Raw genomic sequence first — 10,846 nt, 5'->3', positions numbered from 1 at the left:
TTTTGTGTCTGCCGCGTGACAGTGCCAAAAGTCTTCAAATGGTTCAGAATACCACTTCACATGTATACAAACTTTGATCACCAATCCTAGCATTGGCTCCCAATTCATGTCAGATCAGACTTTAAGGTGCTGCTGGTGACATACAAAACTGTACACGGCCTTGCCCCGTCATACCTGTCCAACCTCATTAAACCATACATTCCACCTTGTGCATTATGTTCTCCAGAGGTGTCAAGTAACGAAGTACAAATACTTCAGTAATACACATATATGGTTCTTTAATGTATTTGCATTGTACTAAAATGCGTTCATTTACAATGGGCATAGATGAGGCTGAAACAGGTAGCCTAGTGCATCCCAAATTTTTCAACATTAATATTTTAATATAACATTATAGTCATTATGGCCTTTAGAAAAATGTTTTTTTGGGGAGGTGGGGCAGTGCACTATAGGCCCCTGTGGCGCGGCCTAAGCTTTTGTCCTTAATGGCATTTTTTCCCCTTACATTACTTTTACTTTTATACTTTAAGTAGTTTTGAAACCAGTATTTTTACACTTTTACTTGAGTAAAAAGCTTGAGTTGATACTTCAACTTCTACAGAAGTATTTTTAAACCCTAGTATCTATACTTCTACCTGATTAATGAATGTGAACACTTTTGACACCTCTGATGTTCTCAGAGTTTTTCTTGTTTTCTGTTCCCTCAAGCAGACAACAGATGTGCTCCTCTCTCACTGTCCTCTCTCAAGCATTCTCCTCCTTTTGCTCTCTTTTCATTCAGGCTCCCTTCTGATGGACCACAGGCCCCTGGGAACATCTCTCTCCTGGCTCCTGCTTCCTCACATATTGACAGATCTGGATCGTCATACCATTTCTAAAAAAAATTTTTAATCAAAAATGATAAAAAAAAAATGTTTTAGAATGAAGCAAAAATGCTGTGTTGATGTGAATGGAATGCATTTTCACAAAATGACTCTATTTGTTTAATTTTTTTCTTCAACTTCAGCTCTTTTAATATGTCTATAATACACTGTGTACATCCCACTCTAACTCTCAAATCCCCTGCAGGAACTGTTGCCAGCTTTAACCCATTAAAACTGCATTTTTGAATCCCACTTTGATTACTGCGTAAAATTATGCATTATGTGCAAGTATGCTTACATTCTGTAGTCCCCGCTTGAAATGTGTATTTTTTACTGTTTTCCACCAGATGACGCCATTAGCCCATTTTTGCCCGAAGATAGATTTGTGTCTGACTTGATCCCGACTTGCTCTGACATCATAGACACGCGGACAACGTTAATCTCAAGGGATTGAGGTGGCTGCAAATTTCTGGAGCCAGGCAAAATGCGCGAAATAGGCGGGGCTTGCATGATTTCATAATCCTGATTTTAGCATTTTATTTGCAAAAAAGTCACATATATCTTTGCAGAAAGTTGAAAAATGTTGTGTTTACTTCACACAAGAGCAACCATTTTCCTCCTGTTGCCTTGGGAACATTATGAAGTGACGTCATCATCGCCGACGTTGACGTCAACATTTTGTAAGTTTGAGCCATGTGTTTATTAAGGTCTGAAATAAAACAAGATGAGAACTTAATTATTCCCAGCACTTTCTGTGATGTAGTATGCTTGCTTATCATAGGAAGTCATTAGAAATGACTCTTTACATTAAGGTAGTAGCCTAGTGAGCCTAGCAACAGAGTGTTGGGGGAATCACTTTTTTTTATCCTATTCATCAAACCGCAGTTTTTGCAAGTTCCCGCAATTTTTGCAAATTCCCGCAATTTCATAGCATACAATTGCATAAATATCCTGTATATTCCATCGCATTTTTTAAGAAAACGTGCCGCATAATCAAGGATTTTTGCCTGCAACAATCACAAAAAAACTCCGCATTTTTCTGGAAGGACTGCCTAACCCTGTGGACTATGGCCTCAGAAATGACCAGAGATTTGAGTCAGCACATATGTGAAGCAGCCTGTCTACAGTTTCATTTAGTCCAGTTACTTTGTCCAGCAATGAATACAATGCACAGTTTTTGTACAATTCACAAGAAACAATCCGGAGACAATATCCATAATAAAGCTCTCTTGACTATGAATATGAATGATACATTTTGTCTGTCAGACACCATTGGCACATAAAATGTAGCTGCAGTGCTGAACTAAATGAAAAGACACATTAATATGAATGTATGAATCTATGTAACTTACAAATGTACAAATACATTCTTCCACATAAAATCCAAAAGTTAGATTTCTGAGCAATATGAATAATGAAACACTAACACTATACCTTAAATTAAAAAAAGGCAACACTCTGAAAGGAGACATTCTGCTGTTTCTGCTGTCTGATTACTCATTTGCATACATTGGCTGACAATGTTTTCATATTTCATATATATTCGGTAAAATTTTGCATGCAGGTCTTTCACTTGGAATGGAAACATGTAAACCTACTAAATAGAGGAGGTTAGAATAGTATCTTAATATATTCAGCTGAAATAATTTTTCTTCAATTCAATTTAAAGCACTCATAAACTCCATTTGAGTGCTTCATTAATACAGGTGACTATATGTATAAAACATGTCAGACAATTTAGATATTAGATATATTTAGATTGAACCTACACAAACACCACCATAGATAATCATGCTTGAGATATAGATAAACATGAGTAATGCTTGTTGATTAAGTTCTGTTTGTATGTATGTATGTATGTACGTATGTAAGTAAAGTGAATTAATACAAAGTAATTAAACTATTCTGGGTTCAGAAACCAAATTCAAATGCAATTCTTGGATCGTTTTCGCGAAATATGTGTCAGTCAACTTCCAGAAAACAAGAAGCACCTCCTCATTTGGCTCAATATGAATTACAAGACTGCCACAAACCAGTGGTGTGACTATGTAGACATTATTTCAAATTATAGTAGTCTGACATTTTGGACTTTCTATGACTATGAAATAAATTATGGTTCTTCACAAATTGTTGTTTATTTCAAGTACAATTCATTGTGTCCTTTGTCAGACATCTTTTTAAACACATTCATGTAAAATCAACAAAAATTAAAAGTGAAGAGGGTTGAAAGAGTTAAAAACTATTAACTACTTACCTTACCAAAAATAAACTATTAATAAACAATAAATGAACACCAGTGCGACCCAACCCTGGATGAAGATGAAGATGAAGATAAAAGAAGCTTACCAGTAACAGGAAGATGCAGCTCTCATCTGTGGTTGAGTTTTTCGTTGAACACTATCTGGATGAAGTGACTCCACCTACTAGACTAAACAAACTGGTTAGGAGGGCCAGCTCTGTCCTGGACTGTCCGCTGGATTCCATAGAGGTGGTGGGTAAGAGGAGGAGGTTAGCCAAGCTGACGTCAATCATGGACAACACCTCTCACCCCCTGCACCAGACTGTGGAAGCCTTGAGCAGCTCTTGGAGCAGCAGACTCTTACGCCCACTGTGTAAGGAGTGCTACTGCAGATCATTCATCCCCACAGCCATCAGACTGTTTAACTCAAGCACTATCTGAACAATCACTTTCCACTCACTTGTTTGTTTTTTGTAAATATCTTATTGTTTTTTGTAAATTTCTTATTTTTTTTCCTATTTTTTTTCTATTTTATTTTCATTATGATGTTAGAAATAAATTGCGTTACACTTCTAGCCAGAAGTTGAGATGTGACAATTGTGTCATATGTTTTCTTCTTGTATCCTCACATGTTTTAATTGGGCTTTTTCCTGTCAAAACATTGTATTGGGGTATTGTTTACCTCTGGGGCCAGGTGACTGCACTCTGAAAAACCTGCACTACAGCTAGACCACAAGTCGCAGATGAGTTGAAAAAGAGGCACTGGGGATGCATTTCTTCTCTTCATTTTCATGGTGAATTTGAGTTGGCTAGAAAATAAAATGGATGAGCTCAGAGCACTGACTAGAACACAGTGGGAATATCAGGAATGCAGTATAATGTGTTTCACCAAAACAGGAACATATTCCAGATTCTAATGCAAGGGTTGATAGTTTTCCCATCGACAACACTGGGGTAACTGATACTCTGAACTTTTCCTAAGAAAAGATGCTCACTACCTGTCCAGCGCTGTGACAATTTGAAGTAAGCTGGTCACTGGTATTGCATTGTTCAGTGAGTTCAGCACTTACTGCAATCATTCATCAAAAATGCATCTACAATAGGAAATATACATTTTTTATGTTATAATTATCCTGTCCAACATAACTGTGATTCATGATATTATCCTGATAATCATCAAATATTCTTAAAATTTAGATTTAAAACTAAATTTGCACTAAAACATAAGGCAATGGCCCATAAGATGTTAGAAGTGAAATGAAATGAAGCATAATGAATTTATACAAGGGAAAAAATTGATTTAGGTGCCTGTCAAGTTTATTTTATTATTATTGGTCAAATCATGCAGTAATCAATTGCTATAGGAGGGAGGAAGCAAGCCCCACCCTCTTCCGGGTGGCAGTGAGGTTGAACGCAGACACACCGGAGCAGCGAGAGAAAGACGCACATGCGAACGAATGAGAAATGAGGAATAAGTATCTGTCTTTTTTTTAACACAAGTTGGCTGTAACCGTTTAAAAGTGTTTGAAAGTGATGCCAGAGGTGACTGAGACGACCCGAAGCCTGTGGATGTGGGTTTTACTGTATGCGGACCGTCTTGGTGAGTCAATTTTAGCGAAGCTAATGTTGCTAATGATGGTAACCTGTGCCGCTCCGTCATGCTACGTACTAGTGTGTGTGTGTGTGTGTGTGTGTGTGTGTGTGTGTGTGTGTGTGCGCGCGCGCGTGTGTGTGCGTGTGCGTGTGTCGGCTTTCTAGCTAATGTGCTACATGTAAAATGTGATGGTTCCTGCATGATTTGGTAAAAGCTTTATGTTTCATTAAAGGGCACATATTTCAGTGTTAATATGAAGGAAATTAATGTGAACCACAGCTTTTTTGTTTAATTTGTAAACCGTTTGGTATTTTTGAGTACATTTAATATCATTAATATCCTGTAAAACAAGGATTTGTTAAAAATAGAGTGCATTAAGAGTATGAGAAAAGGTTTAAAATGTGTTAAGGTAAAACTATGACCGTAAGCAAGACTTTAAGGTTTGAGAAATGTTATATTGAGTTGCATTTCGGTTCATGATGAAAAAAAAAAACAAGCACATAAAGAAATTCATGGTTAACATTAGTAATCATAATTTCATTGTTAAAAGTTAAAAACAATTCATAATTTATATAACATGGATTAAAAGCATTCCATAAAATTATGTGGGTTGAAGCTACTAGTATCACAGAACTATATGATAAAGATAGAATATGTTTTCTGAGATTTTTGTTAGTTTTCTTAGATTTAATCTGAGATACGGCCATAAGTGATCATAATTTTATGACCGTATACAATAAGGGTTTTATATTGTTATGCAGGCTAGGTTTTCGATACCACCTGAAACTCCCTTGGATTTGGGAAAACAGAGATTGGATTTTCTCCCTGAGAGAGCTTTCAATTTTTCCTGAACCACTTTTCTTTTGTGTTCAGGTAACCCAATGCACTGTTACTTCTGGGCATGTCTCAATATGGTGCTGTATGAGATTTTTTTGTCAGGGTAGAGGGGAGAACACATTAGTGTAACGCTGCTACAACCTTCCAACATCTGCTCTCTGGGACAGTGTGAAAATGTATTGGAAAATTCAAATGTGAAGGAAACAACATAAGAGTTCATAAAGGGGGGAAATCAACACACAGAGAACAATCCACTGCTCAGCGTCACCAGAATCAAGGAGCTGAATGCTGATTTTTTTTTTAAAGAAAGGAGGCAAAGACTCACACCCCTTTCTAAATCAGTGGAGCTAAAGTGGAATTGGTGAACAGTTTTACGTTCCTCCATCACAGAGAACCTATCATCACAAATCACTACCCTGGTAAAAAAAAAAAAAAAGCACACAAAGGTTCTGCTTTCTAAGGAAACTTAGGAAGGCTAAATTCTGGCACCAAATTCTGGTTAACTTTTACAAAAGAACAATAGAAATCATTCTGCACAGCACACAAGCCCCACTAACCTATTAAAACCAGGCCAATCTGCTAACCACAGCACTATGCTTTTTGCCCTTATGTCTAATCTAAACATACCCATGCAAACATCTAATATCCACCCATGATGCCTCCATCAAAGCCCCTGGTGGAAATAAGTTCCAGTGGATTATTAACCGTGTACAGCTAAAATCCACCACTACCTGATGTATTATCTCCCTTTATTTGGCAAACACATTAGTCTTGGCAAAATTTTTTTGAATCTATGGTCGTTGTGAACATCCACCACTAGGTGGCGCTACAATTAAGGGAATTGCGTTTTGGCTTATAACTCCCATATAGTTGGTCGCGCACATCTACGCGTTCCCTGAACTGTGTTGAATCTCCTGATATAGGCCACGCCCATTTGCGCCCAGGTTTTTTTCCCGCAAATTTGCAAAATGTCACAAACCTACTTTTTCGAACTCCTCCCAGGCAATTTCACCGATTTGCACCAAACTTTGCACACAGCATCTGTGGACCCTCCTGACAAAAAGTTATTAAAAGAATTTTGATATTCCAAAGAATACTCAACTTATTAAATAACAACTTCCTGTACATTTTCTTCCAAATAGGAAGTGTTGCATATCTCCAGATTGGTGAGTCCGAATGACATGAAACTCAGGTTACTACTTCCCCATAAGCCGCTAAGGCTCTGTGCAAAATTTTGACTGATGACCACTAGGTGCCGCTTTTTAAATTCAAGTATTTTATATCTCGACATCGGTTAGTCGGATTAACACAAAACTTTGCCAATTGCCAATTGCCAATACCCTCCTGAGGATAGCTGACAAAGGTTTTACGGATCCGACACTAGGTGGCGCTCTGGTGGCAATCTAATTTTATATTTGGCACTGTGCCCACACCATAAGAATTATGTCAACAAAATTCAAAGGGGTGGTATAGACTGGCCCCTGTAACTCACACACCAAAAATTACCAGCAGGTGGAGCTATTATCAAGATAAAAGCGTTTTTTGCCAATAACTCCAACATAATATGTCGCACTGAATTCAGCTGAATTGTGTGATGTAGTCCACACCCACTGCCGCGCTAAATTTCTATTTGCAGAAATCGCGAAAAATGAAAAACATACTTTTTCGAACTCCTCCCAGCCAATTTCACCGATTTGCACAAGGCAGTTGACCATCCTGACAAAAAGTTATTAAAAAAATTTTGATAGTCCAAAAAATGCCCAAAATATAGAACTACAATTTTGTGCACATTGTGGTCAGACAGATTAACACAAAACTTTTGCTAATTGTGTTCCATGGCCCCATGACGGTTTGTGCAAAACTCGGTGCAAATCGGCCAATAGGTGGCGCTTTTATTGCTAAATGAGGAAATAACAACTTGACTGCCTTCACTTTTGATTCCTCAACGGAAGTTGTTGCATGAAAAAGCCCCGACGCGCGAGGACTGCGAGGGCCCGTTCATCACTGCTTGCAGTTTTAATTATTTAATTCATTTTTCGTCAAAACTCACTTTTCACTCACTCGCAATTTTGAGCGTTTCTAAGCGGGAAAAGTGTCTTTTTGCACTGTGAAGTACATGAAGCTGTATTTCACTGACCTGCAATGGGTCAAACCACCTGGAAGCTATTGAAAAAAACATCGAATGTTTTCAAGAAAAATGGTGACTTTTCATTAAAATATTCATGAAAAAGATAAATTCCACTAAAATCCAATAAAAACAGGTGTGCCTCATTCAACCAGTGTAGGAAGACATTTTGTCATTTATTTTGAGTCAGTGGGTCAAATAACCCACCCAACCCAATAAAGAATTCTGTCCATAGAAGAACATATGTTGTGAATGCCTCCAGCAATCACAACCAACCAGGACAGTTATATCTCCTCCTATTCAGTCTGTTATCTTAATAAATACTTCTGCACATTTTTCTTAACGGGATACTTTATTTTTTCATTAGAGGGATATTAAGTGGTAAAATATTCCAGTTTTTAACAGACCTACTATTTTTGAGTTACCAATCTCCCTTAATGAATGATCAGTCAGTTGTTATCATCATGTTTATCAATTTCTTGCCGATAATATCTTTCTTTATTCTTCCTTTTGTTCAATTTAGTCTCTTAAATTTCTCAGTTTACAGTATTTTAACCAGATTTTACCACCACCAGTCTTGTGTTGATCATTCTAGTGTTCTAGCTTAGAGTTTCATAAATTGGTCAATTTCCAGCTGACCACTTTTAATCAGTTTGTCAGTTTTAATCAATCAGTTGAATGTAGAACACATTTTAAATAAAATATTCTGCAAGATACTTATGGGAGAAAAATCATTGAGGCAAATCTAGATTTCACTTTTATTTAATTTAAACAGCATTTGCATTGAAAGTGTGTGTGTTTGTGTGTGTGTGTGTGTGTGTGTGTGTGTGTGTGTGTTAAAAACAATAGGGACATCAAGACATATCAACGAACAGCCTTTACTGTACTTGAGGCATACAGAAAAGATGAGAGGTTGGATGCAATTTTGAATGTGTAAAGAGGCATAAGGACTGTCTTTATTAGTCTCTTGGCTCACTGTTTTGGTTTTACAACATATTCAAAACCCATTTTTGTTCAAAACCTCACATAAAAGGAATCATTTAAGCAATCACTAAAAGTATGTACCACATGAACAGAAAAACAGTGTTTTGAGCTATCAAATGAGCATCTCTGTCCAAAAATAATACATCTAGTATATGTATGTTTTTACATGGTTATATTCTGCCCATCCTATACATACTATAACACGACCAACTCCCCTACTGTATACACTATAAGCTACACTACATTATATCTAAAATCAAAGTAATATAAGTGATGAAAAAAGAAATATCTTTTGGCATAATAAGTAAACAAATACAACGCAACTATAATTGTATAGACAGTAAATGGCAGTATTTCATTAATGGAAAAAAGCAAGTCAATATGAAAGCCAGAAAATACATCTTTGAATCTGGACATTTGTACGTATCATATATGACCATTACAAATAATACTCTGTTCACATAAAGACATAACTCCAACACAACACTGATGTACTGGAAACCCTGTGCTGAAGGGGAAGCCATCACTCTCCAGTGAAGGTTGGATTTTCCACAGTGGTGGTGGCATTTTGGAACAGCGGGTTGTCAGCCTGGCAAAAGAGAAAGCCAGATTATAAGGTTATTTTCATCTACCCCGTTTTTTTATCTTGACAGGTCCGGAGAGTCTGCACATGTGTAAATCTCCACGATGTAGAAGGCAGACTGTAAATTCTCTTACAAATGCCAGAAATTGAAGTAATGGCAAATCTCAAATAATAGCAGCCAGTGCCTGGCACAGAGGCTGGTCTGTCATAAAGCGTAGAAAGTGAATTGCCTGTATTATAATGGCCACATGCAAACTGAAGAATAATGTGTATTTCCACAGCATTCCATCAGTATATCTATGCAAATTGTTCTCACTTACTTACAAGTTTATTATAATCACTTCTACTCTGCCATCAGTATACGGCTACAGTCAGTGGCCCATTCCAACAGCTTGAAACCTGACCAGAACAAAAATACTTTTTTTGTCCATAAATGTGCTTCAAGGCCTATATGATAAATATGGATAGTAATGAATCAGTATTATATGGTACTGTAAATGAAGTTCTTTTGGCAGGGAGTTCTGAGGCGAGGAGCCATTACTTTTAAACCAGGTCTCCTTTTGTTCTTAACCAGGATGTAGGAACAGCCAAAAGAACCCTGAGGATCTGAGGCTGCACTCTGTGGAAGTAAATTTTCCATCTATTATTTATTCAGTTCAGTGGTCCTGTTCTCTTTCACTGCCATGTACCTAATTTAATCCTGTCGCTCTTCTGTGAAAAGTTGAACTCCATGAAGGGGGCCACCATCCGTCATTTCCACTTTACATTGAGTACTCGCAGACCAGTCCAATTGGCAGACCAAGATCTGTTACAGCTAGGGTTGTAGCAATATATGGGTTTCAATAATAATTAATAACAAATTGTTATACCATATACCGTGATATCGTGAAATCCACATTCACGTCCAAAGTCAAGTCAAAACCCATCCATCATTGGAAGGGGTTCTAAAACTGCTCTGGGCAGTATAATGCGTGTCTCATCAATGTAGTATTATCGACCATGTACTAATTTGAATTCCAACTGAGAAACCTCTCGACCAGCCTGGTGACATCAGGACACCCCCACAGCAGAACATCTTCAATGAGAACATGAGGACTTAACCCAGAGAGCCATAAAACTTGCAGAATGTTTTATGGCAGGATGAAGCCACCAGAAACTGTAATCAATTACACATATTCAGACATGGCCTAAAGTTTACGAAGCAGTCTCAACTGTTCTCACAGGATTACAGGACCTCAGACCCTAGGGTGCTGTGGCCTGTGTAATGCTAATCTACATGCCTGTCTGTTTACTCACATCACATACCTTCTTATCCAAGAAGAGAAGCAGGAACAATTCTTGGACAGTGTATTGATTTTAACTTTCTGTTTTGTTCTGCTGTGCCCTTTTAAAGATATCAATGTATCAACACATGGATGTATGTAATGCGAAATGCCATTTATAACATTACAGACCAAGATAAATAATGTATATCACTAACTCAGTTGTAAATGTGAGATATCTTGTTAATTCATCAATGTTGATATTAGTATTGTTGAGAAGCTGGCCTTTTCAAATCTGTAAACTAAACCGATTTTTTTTTAATGATTTAATAAGAATTAGGATAAATTAAAGTTTGGTA

At 37.2% G+C, this 10,846-nt stretch overlaps 1 protein-coding gene and 1 long non-coding RNA gene across 3 annotated transcripts in view; one reads left to right on the top strand and one right to left on the bottom strand.

The window, feature by feature from the left end:
• The first annotated feature begins 4,592 nt into the window (after positions 1 to 4,592).
• The window catches only part of LOC141002715 (uncharacterized), a 38,791-nt gene continuing 32,537 nt past the window's right edge, over positions 4,593 to 10,846 (top strand). Inside the window, exon 1 of the long non-coding RNA XR_012179646.1 lies at positions 4,593 to 4,702. This is a non-coding gene — a long non-coding RNA (uncharacterized lncRNA). The remainder of the gene's footprint in view (positions 4,703 to 10,846) is intronic.
• Positions 8,521 to 10,846, bottom strand: part of itgb2 (integrin, beta 2) — a 46,787-nt gene continuing 44,461 nt past the window's right edge. For both annotated transcript variants that reach the window (XM_073474098.1, XM_073474099.1), the window contains exon 16: positions 8,521 to 9,231. In XM_073474098.1, coding sequence (XP_073330199.1) covers positions 9,166 to 9,231 — 66 coding nt within the window. In that variant the 3' untranslated portion in view covers positions 8,521 to 9,165. The remainder of the gene's footprint in view (positions 9,232 to 10,846) is intronic.

The sequence above is a fragment of the Pagrus major genome, chromosome 9 (genome assembly GCF_040436345.1).
Source record: "Pagrus major chromosome 9, Pma_NU_1.0".
Taxonomy (NCBI): Eukaryota; Metazoa; Chordata; class Actinopteri; order Spariformes; family Sparidae; genus Pagrus; species Pagrus major.
The sequence above is the reverse complement of the archived record's forward strand: the minus strand, read 5'-3'. Positions and strand labels throughout refer to the sequence as shown.